Below are 23,191 nucleotides of genomic sequence, written 5' to 3' on the forward strand. Positions count from 1 at the left end.
CCCAGTGTCAAAAGCTGTTGTCTGCTAGCTTTGCTGAGGTTTTCGGGGGTTTAGGTCAGAGCACAAACCTGGTCCTTGCTCTTCCATCTTAAATAAGGTGAGATGTCCTCTTGCCTGTTTTTTTTTTTTTTTTTCCTGAAAGATTTATTTACTGGTTTTATTGATTTTTGCATTTTGGCGGCTCTCGATCTTCGTTGCTGGGCGGGCTTTCTCTAGCTGCAGTGAGCGGCAGCTCCTCTCAGCGGTGCGGTGCTCAGGCTTCTCGTCGCAGTGGCTGCTCTTGTTGCAGAGCGGGGGCTCCAGGCCCTTGGGCTTCAGTGGTTGTGGGATCAGCAGTGAGGCTTGTGGATTCTACAGAGTGGGCTCAAGAGTTGTGGTGCACAGGCTTAGCTGCTCCGAGGCGTGGGGTAATCTTCCCAGAACATGGATGGAACCTGTGTGCCCCAAGTTGGCAGGTGAATTCTTAACTACTGCATCACCAGAGAAGCCAGCCTGTTTTTAAATAGAGTCTGGGAGTCTGTCTTCTTTTTTTTTTTTTTTAATTCTAGTTCACTTACAACGTTGTGTTAATTTCTGCTATATAGCAAGTGATTCAGATACACACACACACAGGAGAAGACTCTTGAGAGTCCCTTGGACAGTAAGGAGATCAACCCAGTCAGTCCTAAAGGAAATCAGCCCTGAATATTCACTGGAAGGACTGATGCTGAAGCTGAAGCTCCAATACTTTGGCCACCTGGTTTCAGTCTGTCTGCCCTCTGATGCCCTCTCTCAGCGCCTACCATCTTAAAACTAACCTTTTCCAGTCCTGTGGCCACTGCTGAGTTTTTGTACAAGGGTTCCCTTTTCTCCACACCCTCTCTACCATCTGTTATTTGTAGACTTTAATAGTGGCCAATCTAACTGGCATGAGAAGCTACTTCATTGTAGTTTTGATTTGCTTTTCTGTAATAGCTAGCAATGTTGAACATCTGTATGTCTTCTTTGGGGAAATGTTTATTTAGTTCTGCCCATTTCTCAATTGGGTTATTTGGTTTTTGTCATTGTTGAGTTGTATGAGCTGTTTATGTATTTTGGAAATTAAGCCCTTGTTGGCTGCGTCATTTTCAAATATTTTCTCCCAGTCTGTAGACTGTCTTTTTGTTTTGTTTACAGTTTTCTCTGCTGTGCAAAAGCTTGCAAATTTCTTAGGTTCCATTTGCTTATTTTTGCTTTTCTTTCTATTGGCTTGAAGACTGACCTAAGAAAACATTGTACAATTTATGTCAGAGAATGTTTTGTCTATGTTGTTTTCGAGGAGTGTTATGGTGTCTTGTCTTACATTTAAGTCTTTAAGCCACTTAGAGTTTATTTTTTTGTGTAGTATGAGGGAGTGTTCTAACTTCATTGATTTATATGCAACTGTCCAACTTTCCCAGCACCACTTGCTAAAGAGACAGTCTTTTTCTCCATTGTATATTTTTGCCTCCTTAGTTGAAGATCAATTGATCAGAGGTGTCTGGATTTATTTCTGGGCTCTCTATTCTCTTCCATTTATCCATATGTCTGTTTTTGGCCAATACCATGCCATTTTGATTACTGTAGCTTTGTAGTATTGCCTGAAGTCTGGGAGAGTTATGCCTCCTACTTTGTTCTGTTTCCTCAGGATTGTTTTGGCAATTCTGGGTCTTTTATGATTCCATATAAATTCTACGATTATTTGTTCTAGTTCTGTAAAATATGTCATGGGTAATTTGATAGGTATCACAATAAATCTATAGATTGTTTTGAGCAGCATGGTCATTTTAACTATATTAATTCTTCCAATCCAAGAGCACGGGATATCTTTCCATTCTTTGAATCATCTTCAGTTTCCTTTATTAATATTTTATAGTTCTCAGCATATAAGCCTTTCACCTCCTTAGTTTTTTGTCTTTGGTGCAATTTTAAACGGTATTGGGAACCTGTCTTTTAAAATTTGAATTGAGTCTGTTCAACTCTTAACTGGAAGACATTACTGATGACTTCTGCTTCAAAAGGAAGATGAGACAGTGACAAGTTTTCTTTCTAACCAGTTTTTCAAGTTTTCAGAGCTAAAAACAAAACAAAACAAAAACCAGACACTAGGAGGTGGAACTCTTCACCACCAACTGAATTCCACCGCTTGCACATGTCACAGAGTGTGTGGCCACGGCCTGGAGATTTGCAAAGACAACTTCTGCCTGAAGTCAGGCTCTCTCCCTTCCCCCTGGGTGCCAGGAGCATGGGAGACCTGAAGAAATGACTCAGTGGTTTTGCGTTCACCCTCAGCCCCTGGAAACACCCCGGGGCTGCTCATTGCTGCAGGGGCCCAGTGCTGGGCTGTGCTCCAGAACCCCAGGGGCTTCTCCAGGGCCCAGAACTAGGCCCAGGCAGCCACTGAATCAGAACAGCCCGCGGGTGAGGCTGGGGCGGTTGGCACCCTGGCCCTGCCCACGGGGATTCTGATGACTCACGTGGCCTAGAAGGATAAGTCCTTGATGTTGGACGATGAAACAGACCCCCTCAAGGGCCGCTCCCTTGGACCTGCCTCCTGGGCTGCTGTGAGCTTCTCCAGCTACAGCTTTGTCCAAAGACCTTGTTGATTCATGAGTTCCCGAGGCCTGAAACCTGGGCTCCTGGCTTGCTGGGGAATTGTGGGGAAGGGTCTCCACGTCTCACCCAGCTGGGGCTGTGCTAGTGCAACCAGCAGACAAGGCTTTAAGTGCATTCGTGAAATTCTGCAGACTCACAAGCAGTGGAGCATGGACAGTGGAGCTGCTGGCATTTGCAGAGAGAAAGGGCAGGTTTGGGGCTGGGGGGCCCCAGTGACCATGCACAGGGGGACTCCCCCATCCCCAGGCTCCTCTGCCAAAGGGCTTCCATCCAGACACAGCATACAGGCAACCATGGCAAGGCCTGGGCCACGTGCCATCCCAGAATCCAGGGGGGTTGGGGTCCCTAGGAAGTTTCCTGAGGGAAACATTTAGAACTTTTGGATGAACTATAACAAAAGTCCTTTAATCCTTAATCAGTATCCTAGTAAAGAGAAAAGTCCATTGGCCAAAAATGAAAAAGACTGACAACCAGCATGCTGGGTAGCCCTGCTGCCACAGGCCCTGGGGCTGTTTGCTCGGCCGGGACACCAAGACCTTTCCATTTCAACAGCCGCGAGAGATGGGAGAGCAGGCCAGGACCTGGGTGAGGTTAGCACTGAGACTCCAAGACCAGGAAGGACTGGACTCTCGATGGGAGGGTGAGCTGAGGCGGGGAACTCCATCTAAGGGTGGCACGGAAGACATTTGTCCTGGCCCGAGCCCTGAATACTTAGAAAGTCTCCTCTGTAACTCGGACCCAGGGCCAGCTTCAAGTCAGCTTGCGATTCAAGCTAAAGCCACGTGCCTTGTCTTGGAAACTCAAGCTGAGGATCCAACAGAGATGTGAGCAGTTCCGACGTGGGCTTCTGGGGTCCTGATTACAGGAGGAGCTGACTTTATGAAAACGTTTCCAGCTGTACATTTAGGATTTCAATATATCTTACATATATATCATACTTCCGCTTACTAATAAAATCTTACTTTAACATCTGTAGGGTCTGGCTCTCCTTAGAAACTGTCACATCCTTGGATGCTGTTAGGGACTGAGGAACAGTTCGTTCCGCTGAAGACCCTGTTTCCTCTGGGATAGCCGCCAGCATGGGAGACCCCGGGAGCAGGAATTGCTCAGTGCTTGGGGCTGACAACAGGGAGAAAAATGCCAGCCACCACCAACAGCTGGGGCGTCTCCTCTTTTAAAAGCTCCCATCACCCCCACCTTGCTTCGTGGGGACATCTGGTCCAGGTCCTAAAAGTCAACTCAGAACTGTTACTGATCAAATCACTGGAAAACAAGCCTTCGGTCGGCCTTGGTCTATCCGGTGAGTTCTTTTTTTTTAATTGAAGTGTAGTTCATTTACAAAGTTGTGTTAGTTTAGGTGTACATCAGTGATTCAGATATATAGCTATTTAGATATATATATATTTAATACATATTTAGATTCATTTCCATTATCGATTATAACAAAATGTTGAATCTAGTTCCCTGAGCTATATGGTAGGACCTTGTTGTTTATCTATTTTATATATATAGTAGTGTGTCTGCTAATCCTAAACTCCTCATTTATCCCTCCCATATACCTTTCTCCTTTGGCAACCATAAGTTTGTTTACTATGTGTGTGGGTCTATTTATGTTTTGTAAATAAGTTCATTTGTATCACTTTTTTTTTTTAGATTCCAAAGAATCTATCTATATATCACATCTTCTTTGAGGAATTAGTCACTGGAATGCTCATGGACTCTAGGTAAAAACACAACGGTGATTTTAAACTGCTAAAAAAAAGGCAAACTATTGGAAACCACTTAGATGTGGAATTCATAAAATGTCTAAAGAACTATTACACTCTCAAGTAGAGTGAAATAAGTTTAAAACTGTGTTATAGAAAATATTTCTCCAACTCTGGGGTGGACCAGGTAACCGAAGAGAACAAAGCCACGGGCTACAGCTCCATGTTACCGGCGATCCAGGCAATTCCGAGGCACCAGACCTTTGAGACCACTCCCAAAGCTGGCCAGGGGTCTGGGAAAGAGCATGGAAGCTCATGTCTTTTCCCCATATCTTTGTTGTTGTTGTTCAGTTGCTAAGTTGTGTCCGACTCTTTGTGACCCCATGGTCTGCAGCAAGCCAGGGTTCCCTGTCCTTCACCATCTCCCAGAGTTTGCTCAGACTCATGTCCATTGAGTCCATGATGCATCCAACCATCTCATCCTCTGTGGTCCCCTTCTCCTCCCGTCTTCAATCTTTCCCAGCATCAGGGTCTTTTCAAATGAGTCAGTTCTTCGCATCAGGTGGCCAAAGTATTGGAGTTTCAGCTTCAGCATCAGTCCTTCCAATGAATATTCAGGACTGATTTCCTTTAGGATCTCCTTGCAGTCCAAGGGACTCCCAAGAGTCTCCTCCAACACCACAGATCAAAAGCATCAATTCTTTGGAGCTCAGCCTTCTTTATGGTCCAACTCTCACATGCATACATGACTACTGAAAAAACCGTAGCTTTGACTAGATGGACCTTTGTCTGCAAAGTAATGTCTCTGCTTTTTAAAATGCTGTGTATGTTTGTCATAGCTTTTCTTCTAAGGAGCAAGTGTCTTTTAATTTCATGACTGCAGGCACCATCTGCAGTTTTATTCAGCCCTTGTAGAGCCTTTCATTTTCCTGTTCCACTTGAGGCTGTGTCTTCTCTAGGCCTGCTGCTTAGCTGCCATCCTGGGATTTCTCTTCATTCCTTATGGGAATTCTTTCTGTGTCTCTTCCTCTGTTGAATGGGGATTCTGGGACCCTATGTCCTATGTTCTGGTGGCTTCCCTGGAAAGAGTCCATCAGAGAGAAATTTTTTTGAGAACTAAACTGTCTGAAGATGCCTTTTCTTCCTTCATATTTGAATGGCAGTTTACCTGGGTATTGAATTCTAGGTTAAAAGTCATTTTCCTGCAGAAGTTTGAAGGCCGGACTTGAATGTCTGCTGGTTGTTGGTGCAAGGGGAAGCCAGAGACCATTGTGATCCCCACACCTTGGTGAGATTTGTTCATCCCCAGTGTTCCTTGGGTGGAACACTGGTGGGGGTTCTTGGGTCCTTCAGCTCTGCAAAACTTTCCTGTATTATTTCTTTATGAGCTCTGATTTCTTTATTGTAGCCTTTTTGATCACCTGTTATTCATATGTTGGATCTTCTGGGTTCTCTGTTAATTTCCTTTCTCCTACTTTTTTTCTAGTTGTTGACCTTTTATCCTTGTGGTTCTGGGAGAGATCTTCGACTTTATCTTCTAGTCTGTACATTGCATTTTTCTTTCTGCCATCATCATATCTTTCATTTCTAAGTGTTTTTGTCCCTAGTATTCCTTTTTTATAACATCTTGTTTTTGTTTCATGAGGGAAATCATTTTAAAAACCATTTCTCTTTGCTGTTGTTGTTCAGTCGCTAGGTCGTGTCCAACTCTTTGCAACCCCATGGACTGCAGCATGCCAGGCTTCCCTGTCCTTCACTGTCTCCCAGAGTTTGCTCAGACTCATGTCCACTGAGCCAGTGATGCCATCCAACCTTCTCATCTTCTGTTGCCCCCTTCTCCTCTTTTCCTCAATCTTTCCTAGCATCAGGGTCTTTTCCAACGAGTCAGCTGGAAAAGGTGACCAAAGTATTAGAGCTTGCATCAGGTGGCCCAAGTATTGGAGCTTCAGCTTAAGCATCAGTCCTTCCAATGAATATTCAGGGTTGATTTCCTTTAGGATTGATTGACTGGTTTGATCTCCTTGCAGTCCAAGGGACTCTCAAGAGTCTTCTCTAGCACCACAGTTCAGAAGCAGCACTTCTTCGAAAGCTCAGCTTTCGTGACTACTGGGAAAACCATAGCTTTGACTAGACAGACCTTTGTCGGGAAAGTGATGTCTCTGCTTTTTAATATACTATCTAGGTTTGTCATAGCTTTTCTTACAAGGAGCAAGTGTCTTCATTTCATGGCTGTAGTTACAGTCTGCAGTGATTTTGGAGCCCAAGAAAACAAAGTCTGCCACTGTTTCCATTATCTATTTGCTGTGAAGTGATAGGACCAGATGCTGTGATCTCAGTTTTTTGAATGTTGAGTTTTAAGCCAGCTTTTTTACTCTCCTCTTTCACCCTCATCAAGAGGTTCTTTAGTTCCTTTTCACTTTCTGCAACTGGGGTGCATATGCTGTTGTCTATTAGGTTGAAATAATGAAGTCATCCAGACTCATTCCTTCACTGACTTCTCTGAGTCTTGCCTCATCTGTTTTGTTCATCATTCTTCTTAAATCCTCATTCCAGGTCCAGTTGCTTTTTTCCTAAAGTGCATACTTCAGTCACAGTCTGTTACTAACACTTTCAATTTTTGTTTCTCTGAAAATATTTTCACTTTATTCTCATTTTTGAATGGTAGTTTAACAGAGTATAGAATTCCATGAGCCCTTCATGCCTTGGAGGGCCAGTAGACCTTGGCAAGCTCAGTGGGCGATAGTGGAGGCCTCAGCAGGGGAGTTGAGGGGCTGACCGCAGGGCACACACTGGCCTGCTAGGGACACTGCTGAGGCCTGGAGGTCACAGCAGAGAGCGAGGCCCAGGTGGACCAGGTGTGCACTCAGACCCAGCTGGAGGCGGAGACTAGCCTGCGTTGGAAGCTACAGTGAGGTCCTGTGCCACAACCTGAGTGTCCCCAGATGGGGGCCTTGGTACTGGCTGGGTAGAGGACTGGCCTGTGCCAATGCCTTGGCCTCCAAGATCATGGGCAGAGAACAGGGGTGCTCATTTGCTCCCATCAATGTGAAATCTGGTCCCTATCAATCAGCCCGTTAGCTTTCTAAGATTTTCATAATGGCCTAAATGCAAGGGATAGTGTTTAAAAATATAAATGATTTTCTGAATCACATTCTATATTTGTAATGAGTAAATTTTTGAGCTCAGAATTACCAGATTAATGCCTTTAGCCTACTGGCTCAGACAGTAAAAAATCTTCTTGCAATACAGGAGACCTGGGTCCGATCCCTGGGTTGGGAAGATCCCCTGGAGAAGAGAATGACAACCCACTCCAGTATTCTTGCCTGGAGAATCCCATGGACAGAGAAGCCTGGCGGGCTACAGTCCATGGTGTTGCAGAGAGTTGGACACAACTGAGCGACTAACACACAAAGAAAGTAAAAATGGAGACTAATTGAGCCTCAAAGTAGTGGTTACTTCTCTACAAATTTTCTCCCTGTCTGGCATATTCATGCTTTGACACTTCGCTTCCTGGTGGGGGAGGCACAGTAGGACACGGCTGCATAGATGAGATAACATGCAGAACATACTCTGAGAGTTATAGTTAATTTTTCACTGAAGTTCCACATATTTGAAAGCTTGTTTGCAGCCCTGAACTGCAGCTGTGGCCCTTTCTGTATCGCTCCAAATATAGTTATGATCTCCGTAGGAATGCCTGGAGAAGGCTCCCGCATTGCAGGGATATTAATTGTGTACCCAGACCCAAGAATTGAGCTCTGTCTGCCAGTTTTGTAACTTTTAGTCTCAGGAGACACCTGCATCAGTAAATTGAGCACAAATAAAGTGATTTTACATTTGTCTGAATGAATTTTATTTTAAGGCTGTTAACAAATTGTTAGCACATTTACTTTTTAACTCCTTTCCCAAGAATTCTGTTCAGAGGAAGGGCAAAATCTATGTAATGAGAAACCGTTAGGGAAATTAAAATGGAGGTAGTCTTGTTTAGGCTTTAGAAGTAGGAGAGGAACTTCCCTCATGGTCCATGGGTAAGACTGTGCTCCCAATGCAGGTTGCCTGGGTTCGATCCCCGGTCGGGGAACTAGACCCCACATGCTACAACTAAGGCTTGGTGAAGCAAAGTAAATTAAAAAATAACAATAAACAAATAAATATTTGTTTTTAAAAGATGTAGGGAAGCAGGCCTCTGACCCACTTCAGACCTTGCCTGGATGCTGCCTGGACTACACGTCTGCCTGCAAGCACACCACTTGTTACCAGCAAGTCAAGCAGCACCTTAGATCTCTTAAGTTCCTGAGGGCCTGGCCAGCCCCCAGGGTCTAAGAAATCCTATGACTCACTAGGTAAAACAAACAGCATTGTAAAGGTTAAAGAAAAGAACAGAGCTGCATTTTTGTCCTGCAAACTGATGATGATATCCCATTTGTGGCCTGAGAATATAAGCAGGAGCCCCCCAAATGGCGACTGGAAGTTTCACTGGTGGGTGGACACACCACCCAGAATCCTTTCCCAGTTGGGACTACAGATGGCTGTTAAGAAGGGACTTCCCAGCACTGTTAAGTCTGGATGTAGGTTGTTGACCCAATTTAGTGATGTATATGCTGTTACTTCTACTGTTTCTATTTCTTTTCCTTTAACGACTGTATATTGAGATTAAATCAAATAGTCTTCTGTAAAAAATGTGGTTTCTTTTGTTAACGAACCCTTCAAACCTAAAACAAAGTAAAAACTTTTGGCAAAACATTAAAAAAAACAAAATTTTCAAATATATTTTAAAAGGTATTAGCTGATCCCTCTATTCAATCTGAGCTCTTGAATATCTTAAAAGTAGCATCAGCTTTGGAACAGAAAACCTATCAAACCTAAGTCCTTTTTTAGATTCTGGTTTTTCATAGTGGTATATGGGGAATTCTTTTCTCAAAGTTTTTACCTTTTGCAGCGTTAGGGAGGCTTTCTTTTTCGCTTGTTTTAAAAAGTTGCCCTTTGTGCTGGTTTGTGGCTTCTCTACTTCATCAGCTGTAGGGACCACGTGCTTCGAAATAAAATAAACCCCAAACAAATCTCACAACAGTAGTTTGATCTGTAACAATTATATAACTTTGTGAAGAACAGCTCTATTAAAAGTGATCGTGGCTTTATTCTTTTTTTTTTTTTAACTCAAAGACTTGCTTTATTATAGTACACATGGGATGGAACTGATGGGAGGGGGTGCATGTTGTGGGCAACCACTGCCCTGATTAGCACCGGATGCCCACCCCGATGGCCACTCTGCATCATGGTTTTTCCGATGCCGCCCATCAGCTCCCGACCCCGCTTTCCGATCCTGAGACAGGAAAAGGTGCCGAAGAGCGCCCCCGCCGCCATACCCATGGCGCAACCCATCACGAAGCCCATCTTCACGCGGTGGAAGCAGCTTGGCTGGGACTGTCCATAGGGACCCACGGCCACCGGCATCTGCGGGGTTCGAAGGTTAGGGAAGTGCGGGCCTAGCCGCCAGCCCGAGAACGCTTTATTCTTTTAAAATAAATTTATTTACTTATTTGGCTGCACCCACTCTTCGGTTCAGGGGCTCTTTAGTTGCGGCATGTGGGCTCTAGTACCCTGACCAGGAGTGGAATACAGGTCTCCAGCACTGGGAGCATCTGAGTCTTAGCCACTGGACCACTAGGGAAGTCCCTCATATAAATAAGGTGATGGTTTTTATCTCACTACCTGCCTCAAAAACAAGACCAAAGAGCTCAGTTCTCAACCCCACGCAGGGCGGGCTCTGAGGTTCCTTGGTGTCCTCTCCCTCCCAGGGGTTGGACTCTGTTTTGAAGCCTTGGAAACCAAAAGGCTCACTGCCCTCCTCCCACGAGAGTGGGTGGGCCTCTCTCCCCACTTCCTGGCGGGGTCACCTTACACCGACAGTAAGGACGTCCTCCAGTGGGCACGCCCCTCCCTCCAAGTCACCCAGGACGCACCGGAGTCGCTGCCCTGAGAGGCTCCTTCCCTGCCACCCACGTGCGTCTTCGTCCCAGAGCTGTCCCCTCCGCCGCCGCAGCACAAACGCCCGGCGAGAACCAGTGTCCAGGGGCCCCTAGTGACCCGCCGGCCCCCTGCCTCCCGGCCCACGGCCGCCGGGTCTTCCTGCGTCCGGGCCTCCCGGCACAGCAGACCGCGATCTAGGAACAAGTACCAAGTTTCCATATAAGTGGATTCTGCGCAGCCTCGCCCGGGTCCGGCGCAGGCGGGTCAGCAGCCTGGTGGGAGGCGTGGCCACCCGGGCGGGGGCGGGGTTATCGCTGGATGTGAACACCCCGAAAGGAGGCGTGTCACCCCGATGGGGCGCGGTCATCCAGGAGAGAGGCGTGGTTATTAATAGGGCGTGGGCATCGGGAGGGAGGCGTGGTCGTTGGTGGGCGTGGTCGTCCGGGAGGGAGGCGTGGTCAGCCCGCAGGACCGCGGGGCCCGCCTCCACCCGCAGGAATGCGCCGCCCCGGCCGCCCCGCCCCCGGCCGCCAACCCTGCCCCAGGTCTCCCAGTCCGACTCGGTGGCGTCCTCCCCCGCGGTCTGCGGCCGTCCCTGGAATGCAGGCGGGCCTCATTAACTAGCCGAGTGTGACTTCACAACACGCACGTGTAACAGGACCTCGGGGAGGCTGCGCTCTGGTGTCCACTCCCCAGGAAGCCCGACCTCTCGGGTTGAGGTTCCAGGAAGGCGCCAGAGGCCCGTCCGGGAGGCCGGGGGTTCACTCACCCAGGCCGGGGATGGGATCTGAAGGGATCGCCCCCCGCCCCCCGTCGTGGGCTTCCTCAGCGCGCCAGTGCCGTCCCTCCCCAAGATGCCCTCCGACGACTCGGGGGCCTTTATGCCTTTGGGACTGAGCATCTGCCCGCATCTCACCAGAGGCCATCTGACAAGGGGCCCCCACACTGCCCGCCTGGCCCCCCGCCCCCGACAGGTCAGGGCGGGCCCACCTTTCCCAGGGAGCCCCAGGAACCCCTCTGCCATCTTTGATACTTGGCTCTTGCTTTCGAACCCCAGTCAGAGTCCCAGACTCAGACCACAGCGGGGTTCCGGCTCCTCCCTCCGCCAGTCTGTAGTGGGGACCCTGTGGGGCTAAACACAAAAGTATGGTTTCCTTTGAGAGAGAGAAAGAAAGAGAAATCTGGAAATGGGCCGCACAGCTGCTAGAGGCCACACTGGGGGAGTTGCTGCGGCTGCCTGTCTCCACTTCCTCCCACCCAGGTCTGCTTGGAAATTGGAGTCAGCCAACTGTGATCTTCCAGGAGGTTTGGAGGGGGAAAGGGGGCGGAGGCCATGTCCTTGCTGCTCTCTGCTCTTTTCTGCTGACAAGCAAGATGGAGAAGGGGTGGGCAGATTCTGATGCCTCCTCCCAGCTGCCTGGGCGGTGGCAGGCAGGGACGGCAGGGACAGCAGCCGCAGGGGCATCTATTTTGGCTGCCACAGCCTAGGATGGCAGCTCTGGATGTTTGGCAGACTCCTGACTCTGGAGGCAGAGCCAGAGGGTGGAACCCCACCCCCACCTCTGGAAGTGGTTCTCAGAGGCCCAGTCCAGAGCCTTGTGTCTGCTGTCAGCCTCGCTTAGATTATCTGCAGTGGTTCTGCTCCCTGCACCCTGATGGCCACATGCTTGGCTGCCACAAATGATGTGGCCTTATCCCCACAGGTGTGGGTGGTGTGGTAATGGGTGGTGTGGCTGCCCTCCAGCTAAAGACCACAGAGCACACCTATCACCAAACAAGTTGGCCTTTCTCTGGGCACTCCTCTGGCAGACCAGAGGTTAGGACTCCGCACTTCCCCTGCAGGGTGCACGGGTTCGATCCCTGGTCTGGGAGCTAGTAGTAAGATCCAACATGCTGTGAGGCATAACCAAAAAAGAAAAGGTGACTTTACTCTGCAGTTGCAGTAAGGGGAACACACACCTGGGAGCCATGAAGTTTCTCAGTTGGTTATAGCCTTACATGAGGCGGTTTTGTTGTTGTTCAGTCACTCGGTCGTGTCAGGCTCTTTGCAACCCCATGGGCTGCAGCACACCAGGCTTCCCTGTCCTTCACTGTCTCCCAGAGTTTGCTCAAACTCATGTCCATTGAGTTGATGTGAGTGAGTGTGAGTCCACTGGGTGATGTCATCCAACTGTCTCATCCTCTGTCGTCCCCTTCTCCTCCTGCCTTCAGTCTTTCCCAGCATCAGGACGTTTTCCAATGAGTCCATTCTTCACATCAGGTGGCCAAAGTATTGGAGCTTCAGCTTCAGCACAGCTTCAGCTGGTTATGGGCTTGTATGACGTGGTTTCAGTGAAAGTTGAATCGGAAGCAGGGCTTTGCTCTGGATTAAATGCTGTGGGGAAGTGGGGGAGATTACATGCTTGAATATCATAACAACTCACCTCCAAGAAGGGAAGCCTGTGTTTGGTAAAGAAGCATTCATCATAGTAGCGAAGAGTAGAGAGTGTTTGATCATTTTTTGTGGCTTTGAAAGTATTCACACTTTTGTCTGTGTTTGGACCTGATTACAGAGCACTCTTGTTTTTGTCTTGATCCACACCGGTCACGGTCTGTGAACTTGTTTCTGCTCAGCGGGAGGCCACCGCGGTGCCGCTGCGAGGGCCAGGCCGGCACGCAGGCGTAAGTGTGCATCTCTGCGGGCCGGGAAGCTGGTGACCCTGTGCTGCCACCGCAGGACGTTTGGTCAAATCGTGGTCCTCGGTGCCTTTAAAGGTAGACCACGTACCTCAGGAGTCTGTCAACATCTGCTCATAGGCTGTGTCTCTTACCTCCTCCGGCTGCCTGGTCTCCCACCCACAGTCCAGACCTGTGGCCTCATGGGGAGGGCCTTATGACTAGTTGATTGAGGAGGGAAAACCTCGCTCCTGGTTTACAGATGGTCCAGAAGTGGATGGCTGCTGCCCTACATCCCACCTAGAGGTGACCCTAAAGGAGAGTGTTGAAGGAAAAGCCTCCCTGTGGTCTTCACTTCAAGCATTCAAGCACCGGGTTGTTAACCACTTTGCCTGGACTGCAAGATGGCTAGAAGTATGGCTCTACATTTGATTAATGGACAGTTGCTAATGGGTTGGGCTGGACCATCAAAGAGTTGGAAAAAACAAGATTGGAAGACTGGTAATGGGGTGACCTGGGGAAGAGAAATGAGGCTGGACCTCCCTCGAGTGTGAAGGTACTTTACCGCATGTGAATACCCACCCTCACGCACCTCTGCAGAGGAGGCTGTCAAGAATCAGTTGGGCAAGACAGTCTGTCCTGTGCCTTTCAGCCGCTTTAGCCGTCCCCCCAGGCGCTTGTTCAATGGGCCCGTGCACGAAAAAACCGAGGCTGCAGGGATGGAGGCTACTAATGGGCCCCGCATCATGGACTTTGCCTCAAAACATCTGATGTGGCTTCATCACCATCGAGGATCTAACCTGCCTACAGCAGAGACCAACACTGAGCCCCTATGATGGTGTCATCTTCCAAGGGAACACTCCTCACTTGGTGGAAAGTCCATGACATTCGATTTCCCCCATTGTGGAAGGAGCAGCTGTTCGCCGCCCCTGGGGCAGACGTTTATTCTGGATATGGCTTTGTCTTCCCTGCCTCTAATGCTTCTGCCAGCACCACATCACAGGTCTGCAGGGTGCCTTGTAGACCTTCCTGGTACCCGCAGAACATTTCTATGACCAGAGGATTGATTTTACAGCAGAAGAAACAAAGTAATAGGCCATGCCCATGGAGCGCAATGGTCCTATTTCTATTCGCTCACCCGCAAGTAGCTGGCCTGATGGGAAGGTGGGACAGGCTCTGAAGACAAGGGCAGCACCAGCTGGGAGACTGTACTCGGAGAGGATGGGGCTCCATCTTACGGCTTCTGGCGTATTCTTTAATCAGGGGCTCATATTTGGTGCTGTTTTCCCCAAAGTCAGAATACAGGAGTTTGGGAGCCAAGGGGTGGTGGAGGAGCTTACTCTAACTGTTGTACCCAGAGACCAAGTGGGTTCTTTGAGATGCCTCTTGGTATTTCTGTTCCAGTCGTAAAAGGTTATCATAAAGCGGTATCAACCAAAAAGTGGCAAAAACCTACTGAGCGCGTGAATCCTTTGGGAATGAATGCTTGGGTCTTTCTACTGGGTAAAGAACTCTAATCAGCCAAGGTCTGGGCTGACAGGAAAGAACCCATGAAATGGATAGGGAATAGAGGATAAAAATCATACTCAAAGTTGCTGGGAAAGTAGATCTTTAATGTTCTTATCACAACAACAACAAAAATTATAATCATGGGAGGTGAAGGATGTGTTATCTAACTGAACTGTGTTAATCATTTTGTATTGATAATATATATGTGTATCAAACCATCACATTGTACACCATTAATGTTTACACAATGTTACAGTGTACAACATTACCCAATGTTCTGTGTCAAATATATCTCAATAAAACTGGGGGAAAAAATCAACTATGTTGTCAATGAAATACTAGCAAAGAGAATTTAACAACACATAAAAAGTCTTATACACCATGTACAAGAGGAATTTATTCCTGGAATGCATGAGCGGCTCAACATACAAAAATTAATCCATGTGGGACTTCCCTGGTGGTCTAGTGGTTAAGACTCCATCCTTCTAACACAGGGGGTGTGGGTTCATTCCCTGGTTGGGGAACTAAGATCCCACATGCCCAGGGCAACAAAGACCCAGTGTAGACAAAATTAAAAAAAATAAAATCAATGTATATACCACATTTAATTGATGCCAAAAAAATAATTTGACAAAATTCAAACCCTTTCACAAAAGAAAACACTCACCAGACTAGAAATAGAAGGAAATTAGCTAAATGTAATAGAAATTGAATATATAAAAGTCCACAATGAACATTATACTCATAGATGAAAGGCTGAAAACTTTTCCTCTAAGATCAGGAACAGGGCAGAGATGTCTGCTTTCACCACTTCTATTCAACATTGTACTGGAATCCTAGCCAGAGCAATTAGGGCAAGTAAAACAAATAAAAGGCACCCAAATTGGAAAGGAAGAAGTTGAATATCTCTGCTCAGATGATCTTATGTGGAGAAACCGGTAAAGATTCCACAAAAGAAAAACAACTCAAAACTGTTAGAAGTGGTAAATTCAACAAAGCGGCAGGATACAAAGTCAATGGACAGAAATCAGTTGCATTTCTATACACTAACAATGAACAATCCAAAAAGGAAATTAAGAAAACAATTCCATTTACAATGCCATCAGAAAGAGTAAAGTACTGGAAACAAACTTAACCAAGGAGGTGAAAAGACTTGTACAATGAAGATGACAATCTATTGCTAAAAAATTAAAAGACACAAATAAATGGATTCCATGTTTATGACTGGAAGACCTCATATCATTAACATATCAATACTACACAAAGCAATCCACAGATTCAATGCAATCCCTATAAAAATTCCAATGACATCTTTTCAGAAATAGAAAAACTTATTGTAAAATTCATATGGAGTGCCAAGGGATCCCAAACAGCCAAAGCAACCTGGAAAAAGAATAAAGCTGGAAGACAAACTTCCTGGTTTCAAAACTGCTACAATACTTTAGTAACCAGAACAGTACAGTACCCGCATAAAAGACAAAATATAGACCAAAGGTATAGACTAGTCATAAACCTATGTTTTCATATGTCAAAACCTGGAAACTTTGAATTTGGCAGTGATTTCTTTGAAATGATACCAAAGTCACAGACAACAAAAGAAAAGCTAGACAATTGGATTTCATGAAAAAATTTGAATTTTGTGCATCAAAATACATTATCAACAGAGTAAAAGGGCAACCCACAGAATGGGAAATAATATTTGCAAATCACATACCTGACACAAAATTAACATCCAGAATATATAGAGACCTCCTAAAATTTAACAATGGAAAAATAACCTGATTCAAAAATGGGCAAAGAGGGACTTCCCTGGTGGTCTAATGGCTAGAGTTCCAGACTCCCAGTGCAGGGGGCAAGGGTTTGATCCCTGGTTGGGAACTAAGATCCCGCATGCCACATGGCACGGCTGAAATATAGAAAAAAAAATCCCCGAAAGAAATCTCAGCATCAGCAGTTCCCTGGTGGTCCAGTGGTTAGGGCTTGGCACTTTCACTGCTGAGGGCCCAGGTTCGATCCCTGGTTAGGGAAGTGAGATCCTGCAAAAACAAAAAACTTGCATCACCCGCAATCTGAATAACACAAACTGAAACCATACTACACCAGCAAGAAAAAGATCTGCCCCAAGTGGCGGGGCGCTTAGAGACTCAGAAGCACTTGCCCTTCTTGTGGGTGAGTGACGATTCTGTCCTCTTTGGAAACCAGCTTCGCACTCTCCAGTTATACTGAGCAGGCACAGTCTACAACCCAGTCTTACGTGAAGGGCTGGAGATCTGAGCACCCCTTTCCGGATGGCAAGTCAGGCGGCCACAGCGTCAGGGTCCCTCAGCTGGGCACAGCGCTTCCGGTACACAGCACCCTGACGAGGGGTCATGTCGGCCACTGGCTTACTCACCGAGGCCAGAGTGACTGCAGGCAGCTGATAAGGAGCAGAAATAAATCAGAAATTAGAAATGCAGGAAGAGAAAGAAAATCAGGGTGTGGGTCTTCAGTTGTGTGTGTGTGCGTGCATATACACCCGGTAAGCTGCTTCATACTTACTCCTGCGGTCACTTGAGCTCATCACATGGGCCCGGTCGTTCGTGTTAACTGGTTATGACCAGTCAGTTAGGAACGCCCCTGGCCTCTAAGCCAGACACCTGGATCTGAGTGGTAGTCTGAGAAGAGTCTAGTAATTTAAAGAAAGAAATGGCTGTTTGTGAATTTTTTTCTTGAATCAGGCCTGATATCCAGAGGGCCCGGGATCCAGGGACACAAAACCTCCCCAGAGGCCTCAGCATAAGCAAGTGGAGTCAGAAAGGCAAGGCTAAGGGGTCGTCTACTTCCAGTCCTGGGGGGCCAGCTCTCAGGGGTGGGTGGGGACTGCTGTTCACCTTCCCACTCCCCCGACTCCCCCCGGCTTCCCCCACCACCCGGGCTTTCTCTGTGCAGCCCACATCTGGTCAGGGAAGTGTCTTGGATTTTCACCTCTGCTTCAGCAGGAGGAGGGGGCAGCGCCAGACCAAGCTGAGGCCAGGAGAGGCTTCCTGACTGCCCACCCCTCCCCCCTCCCTGTGTCCAAACCATCCCCTTGGAGAAATGATGGTTCCGGAAGAGGGTGTGAGGTAACACTGCCCGGAGCAGTGACCCTAGGAGAGAGGGTCATAGGCGAGCTGCGGGCTAGCTGTGTTTCAAGGCTCAAAAGGAAGCACCCAGCCACCCCATCCCCAATGTCCAGGGGAAAGAGAAAGAAGTAAAAGACAGGGGAGGTCCCGGCCTAGCCGCCTCTTCCGGGTAAACTAGTTCTCAGGCACTGTGAGGTTCTAAAATATTTTTGTGTGCGTTAAAATCCATTCTTCTGATCAAATATCATATACAATGTAAATATAACACCCAGAGCCTAGTGTAACCGCCACTCTATAACTTTCCTTTAATGGAATTATTTTAGACCACAGGCACAGAGCTTTGTTGTTTAATTTTTTTCTTAGATGTTCAAATGGCTATGGGCTTCCCTGGGGGCTCAACTGGTAAAGAATCCGCCTGCAATGTGGGAGACCTGGGCTCAATCCCTAAGTTGGGAAGATCCCCTGGAGAAGGGAACAGTTACCCACTCCAGTATTCTGGCCAGAATTCCATGGACTGTATAGTCCATGGGATCACAAAGAGTAGGACACGACTGAGCGACTTTCACTTCAAATGGCTAAGCTAGGTTCCTAAATTTTTAAAATTTGTTGCAGTGGGGGAGGTAAAATTACTAACTTGTGCAAATAAACACAAGCAACTCATATCAAAGACCAATTTTTTGAATTAAGCCAGTGCAAGAAAGATCTCTACTGTTACGTGAAAACTATGCAAAAAGATTCTTCATGTTTTGTTTTTATTTCAGTACTGGTGTTAAACTAGGCAGGTATTCAGACAACATATCTGACTCTGGCCAGAGACAAGAAAAAAAAACTTGCAGTCGAAAGCACTTCTGCAGAAACGGAGAAAGAGGTGGGCCCATTTTCACTCTAGTAACTAACTTGTCCTGGAAAATAACTGAAAACCAAAGATATGGTGTACGGAAACTTTAGGAACTGTAGCTTAAGTTCTAGAAAGACAAATATCAAAAACTATCGACTTCTAAAGTCATTTTATTTTCACTTTATCGACACACATATATTCACAGATCGACAGATGTAGAAATCAACTAGGTGTCAATTAGAAAACTGAAGGCAGAGCTGAGCTATCTCTGCCCGAGTACACAGTTGATTTTCCCCTCCCAGAGTATACAGTATCCCTTTCAAACCATGGCTATGTATGTCATAACTATATTTAGAAGTACGCAGAGAGCAAAATACTACTGCAATTCAAGGCTGTAAATGAGAGGGAAACACATCAGAGCCTCATGGAATGGAAAGCTGAAACTTCAGTTCATGTTCCTCAATCAATATCAAACGTCAGATGACACTGGAAGGTGTTAATTATCACCAAAACAAAAATCCTGTAACAAATTCCACTGAAGAAAAGGGTAGCCTTTCTTCATACAGGAGGTAAAAAATTGATTTTTGGTTTCTCCTCCCAGCACTGTCAGAAGTAAATACAGTTGCAAAGTTCTCGACAAATATTTAAGAAGCTCTGTGGACAGTCTGAGGCACGGATTTGAGTCAATATATAGAAGTAACCACTTGTTTACAGCTGAATAACTTTCTTTAAAAAGGCAGAGGAGCAAAGGGAGCTTCAGAAATCACGAAAAGCGATGAATACAGGCAAGAGGAACCGCCGCGCGTCAGCCGATGAATCTTTCCGACGGCCACGTCTCCTGCGGGTTGGTGGGGACCGCTGGAACCACTTCCTCGGGCGGGGCCAGGGCCTCCATCTCGCGCACCACCTGCGTGAACACCTGGTCCACCATCAGTTTGCTCTTGGCCGTGACCTCCAGGAACGGGCACCGCCACTCGCGGGCCAGCGCGCGGCCCTGCGCCGTCAGCACCTGGCGCTGGGCGTCCAGGTCGGCCTTGGTGCCCACGAGCACCAGAGGCACGGCCTTGGGCCCCCGCAGCCGGCCCATGCGCTCGCGCAGCGGCCGCACCGCCTCGAACGAGGCCTCGCTGCAGACGCTGTAGAGCACCACGAAGCCGTCGCTGTTCTTGATGTACAGGTCCTTGAGGGTGACCAGGTGCTCGGCGCCCACCGTGTCCACGATCTCCAGCAGGGCGGGCGCCGCGTTCACCTCGATCACCTTGCTGAAGAGCTCCTCCACCGACGGCTCGCACTGCTCCGGGAAGCTGCCGCAGGCGAACTGCGTGGCGAGCGCCGTCTTGCCCACCGCCACGCTGCCCAGCAGCACCACTCGGTAGCCCTTGGCCGGTCGCAGCCCCAGGCCCGCCATGGCCGAAGCGCGCGGCTGGCGGGACGCGCAGCGGCAGGAATGGCGCGCGGAGGCCGCGGCCTGGCGGGGGCCGCGAGGGGCGGGGGGCCGGGGAGGGAGGGGCGAGGGGGCCGGGGAGGGAGGGGCGACGGGGAGGGGCGGGACCCGGGGGCCCGGGCGCGGGCTCCGGCCCGGGCAGGGGTAAGCTAGCCCCTCTGTGCCCAAGCCCGCCCCGCCCGGCCCGGCTCTGCCCGCTGCGGCTCAGATGCCACCCGCCCCAGGCCGGGGGCCCCGCGCGCCCCTCCGCCGGCCCCAGTTCCTGCGCCCCGCGCAGCGTCTGCCCCGCCCCCGGCCCGGGCGGTCCGGCGCCGGCCTCGCCCACCGGCCGCGCCGCCCGGGCTTCAGTCTCCGCTTGGTCCGAGCTACCCGGCCCCGCTGCGTTTTCCCCAGGACCCCGCGGGCGGGCGGGGACCCCTCCCTCAGCCCCGGCTCCCTACCCTCCCTCCGAGGAGAACCCCTTCCGTCCCAGAGCAAATGGTAACCGGATCCCTTCCACGTCAACCGGGAAATAGCCGCATTTCTTCACATTTCAGATCCAGTTTCGTGGCCCGAAGCCAGACTGGCCTCACTCAAGGTCAGGCCTGGGGAACCGTGCCGCCGCGGCCCCTCTCCAGGCCTGGGGGACCCCAGGGAAGAGAGAGCGTGTGAAGGAGCTTCAGGCCGAGGGTCCCACGTCACTCCCTCCTGGCACCCATTCTGCGGCCAGGGCCCCTCATGCCCTCCCTTTCTTCCCTCGGGGCCCCCCAGCCCCCTCTTGTCACTGAGCCAAGTCCAGAGTTCAACTTTTATAAAGTCCAGAACTTTATAAAACGTTCATCACATCTCACTCCCCCACTCAAACCCTCCTGGCTTCATGTTGCACCCTCCTGGCCTTAGAGTAGAGATCACATAACTCCATCCCAACCCAGACAATGGAAGCAGGTACCCATTCACCCAGCAGCAGGCGGGCAGGGAAAGCCCTCGGCATCTGTGCTTTGGGGTCATCTAAAGGGGCTCCCCAGGTCTGACTCCCCTGCCCCAGTCATTTCCAAGCTTCCATTCCAGCTACACAACCCGTCTTGCTGTTCCTTGATGTCAGAGGAGAAAGGTTGTCCGGGGATAGTGGGGGCAGGCAGGAAGGCCTGGGATTGCACACCTGAGTGAGCCCCGCCCACTGTCTGCTGCAAGCACCCACAGGTGCCCGAGGCCTGCAGGAGGCCTGCAGGCCTGGGCCAGAAGTGGAGGTGAGACAGCCCCTCCCCCTAGGCTTGGGGTACTGATGAATCTCCCTCATTCCAGTGCGGCCTGAGGGGCTGCACTCCAAGACCGTGGCAGCACCCCAAGACCGCGGGAGCTGGAGTTTCCTGCCTCCCTGGCAGCACAGGCTCAAAGTTTAAGTGGCGGTAAGACATCTTGCACTTCATTGTGTGCGGTCAGTGACAGAATGTGCTTTTCTATAAATAGCACAGAACATCCTTAGTGTATAATATTAATTGTATACTCATTAAAACAGACAACTTGATTTCTAAACAGATATTACAAGACTTATTTTCTGACTGCAGGATAACATAACTAAAAATTTTTTAAAAGGACAAGCTGTAAATATTCTCTGGAGAAATGCAAGTTCCACACAGGTTTCAACAACTCCTCTTGGATAACTTCAGGGAACTTAGGCAACTCACGGTCAAAACAAGTCACAAAACACATGAGGAAAACTTCACTCTGAGTGGCAGCCGTTGGAAACACCAGACAATAAAATCACATCCAGAAACCTGCGGATATGAGTGTTATCAGACATACAAAATAATTATATATGTTTAAAGATTTAAAAGAAAAGCTTAAAAATATGAGCAAGGAACAAGAGACTATAAACAATGGTCAAGTAATTTGAAAGAGATTCTACCCTTACCTCCCCCCCACCACCAAAAAAAACCTTCAATACTTTGGCCACCTGATGCAAAGAGCCGACTCATTGGAAAAGGCCCTGATAGTGGGAAAGATGGAAGGCAAAAGGAGAAAAGGGCGGCAGAGGATGAGGTGGCTAGATAGCATCACCAATTCAATGGGTTTGAATCTGAGCAAACTCCAGGAGATGGTAAGGACAGAGAAGCCTGCTGTGCTGCAGTCCACGGGGTCGCGAAGCGTTAGACGGTAAGTTAACGACCGAACAACAACAAACCTTCTAGAAATGGAAAACATAATAATTTATTATGTTACTTAACACAAAACACCCATTGATAGGTTAAATAGAAGTTTAAACATGGTTGAAGAGAGAAATAGAACCAACATTATTCAGAGATGTGAATAAACCCGGACCAGCTTTCACCGTACAGCGCCCTGTGCCTACAGGAGGTAAGGGTTTCTTCAGGCTGCCGTGAGACTAACGGACATTCACAGAGTGCCTTAAATTGACAGTTGGCTGGTTTGAGCCTGTCATTATTATTTGAGGCTTTGAAAACCCTAAACAAAAGTCAGCCAGCCCCGTCCATCTTATTACCATTGCCTCAATGCAGTTAAAGTTCCACTGCCAGCATGGAGGCCCATGCTTCCCCTTCCACCTGAATCACATCCTAATCCACCGCTAGCAAGTCATTATAACTGTGCCACAGGCCAGAGCTCATCACCGGCTCACTCACCACCAGCATAAGGGCCCTACCATGGGTTTGAAGGGTGTGTGATGTATCTTAGAATTCTACCCCTAAGTTTTGCTTTCTACAGCCTCTTCTGGTACTAACTCTCTTAATTCAGATTCCCTTCCGAAGCAGAATCTATGACATGGGACTTGGTCTAGTGGGCAAATAGTTTATTTTTGGAAGTGATCACTGGGGTCCAGCATGGAGGCCCTGGAAGAGAGAAACGGGGAAGGTGCGGGGAATCCCAGACCACGTGTATTCTCGTGTTACTGCTGTGGAGTACTTGAGAAAACATGTAGGATGTCAGAAGTGTCCACTGAGGCACAGAAGCCCGGGAGGCATGTATCCACTGGCACCCATTCTACATGGCTCCAGGGTTGCCCTGCAAACTCCCTCTTCTGGGGTGCACATGTGCCTGGGAGGTTGAGTGAACTCCGGAAGCATCCCAAGCAGCAGCAGTAGAGACCCAGGGGTGTGCAGTGCAGCTGAGGCAAGTGGCGGCCAGGCTCTACCCACACAGCCAGATGGTTGCTGTAGCCATGACTAGGACAAGAAAGTGGACCCAGAGTACCAGTCTAGTGCATAAAAGACTGATTCAGTTCTATTTGCTTTTAAATGGAAGTACACTTGACTTACAATGTTGTGCCAATATCTGCTGTATAGCAAAGTGACTCAGTAATACACATATATATTCTTTTAAAAGTTATTTCCCATTGTGATTTATCCAGGAGATTGGCTATTGT

General features: G+C 48.5%; 2 protein-coding genes and 1 non-coding gene across 3 annotated transcripts; 1 reads left to right on the forward strand and 2 right to left on the reverse strand.

Annotated features, from left to right (window-relative positions):
• Positions 1–9,471: 9,471 nt before the first annotated feature.
• On the reverse strand, positions 9,472–11,187 carry LOC122419779. Its single transcript, XM_043434591.1, has 3 exons — positions 10,936–11,187; positions 10,280–10,480; positions 9,472–9,770 (listed from the first exon to the last, which is right to left on the reverse strand). The coding sequence occupies exons 1-3, from the start codon at positions 11,185–11,187 to the stop codon at positions 9,474–9,476; spliced, it is 750 nt and encodes a 249-aa protein (XP_043290526.1). The 3' UTR covers positions 9,472–9,473.
• Positions 11,188–16,405: 5,218 nt separating this feature from the next.
• TRNAE-UUC lies at positions 16,406–16,478 on the forward strand. The gene has a single exon. It is a non-coding gene; the product is annotated as a tRNA-Glu (tRNA).
• A 2,065-nt stretch (positions 16,479–18,543) lies between these two features.
• Positions 18,544–20,258, reverse strand: LOC122454772 (ras-related protein Rap-2c-like). The gene has a single exon (XM_043489361.1). It carries the CDS (start codon positions 19,795–19,797, stop codon positions 19,195–19,197), a length of 603 nt encoding a protein of 200 aa, XP_043345296.1. The 5' UTR covers positions 19,798–20,258; the 3' UTR covers positions 18,544–19,194.
• Positions 20,259–23,191: the final 2,933 nt, after the last annotated feature.

Source organism: Cervus canadensis, chromosome 17 (assembly GCF_019320065.1).
Source record: "Cervus canadensis isolate Bull #8, Minnesota chromosome 17, ASM1932006v1, whole genome shotgun sequence".
Taxonomy (NCBI): domain Eukaryota; kingdom Metazoa; phylum Chordata; class Mammalia; order Artiodactyla; family Cervidae; genus Cervus; species Cervus canadensis.

Excerpts from the sequence above, each read along its gene's own strand:
- LOC122419779 (XM_043434591.1), bottom strand. The coding sequence starts at position 11,187 with ATGCTCAGTCCCAAAGGCATAAAGGCCCCCGAGTCGTCGGAGGGCATC. Across the intron at positions 10,481-10,935 it reads TCCCCGAGGTCCTGTTACAC|ATCGCGGTCTGCTGTGCCGG; the intron begins GTGCGTGTTGTG and ends ACTTGTTCCTAG. Across the intron at positions 9,771-10,279 it reads CTCTCAGGGCAGCGACTCCG|ATGCCGGTGGCCGTGGGTCC; the intron begins GTGCGTCCTGGG and ends CGAACCCCGCAG.
- LOC122454772 (XM_043489361.1), bottom strand. The coding sequence starts at position 19,797 with ATGGCGGGCCTGGGGCTGCGACCGGCCAAGGGCTACCGAGTGGTGCTG.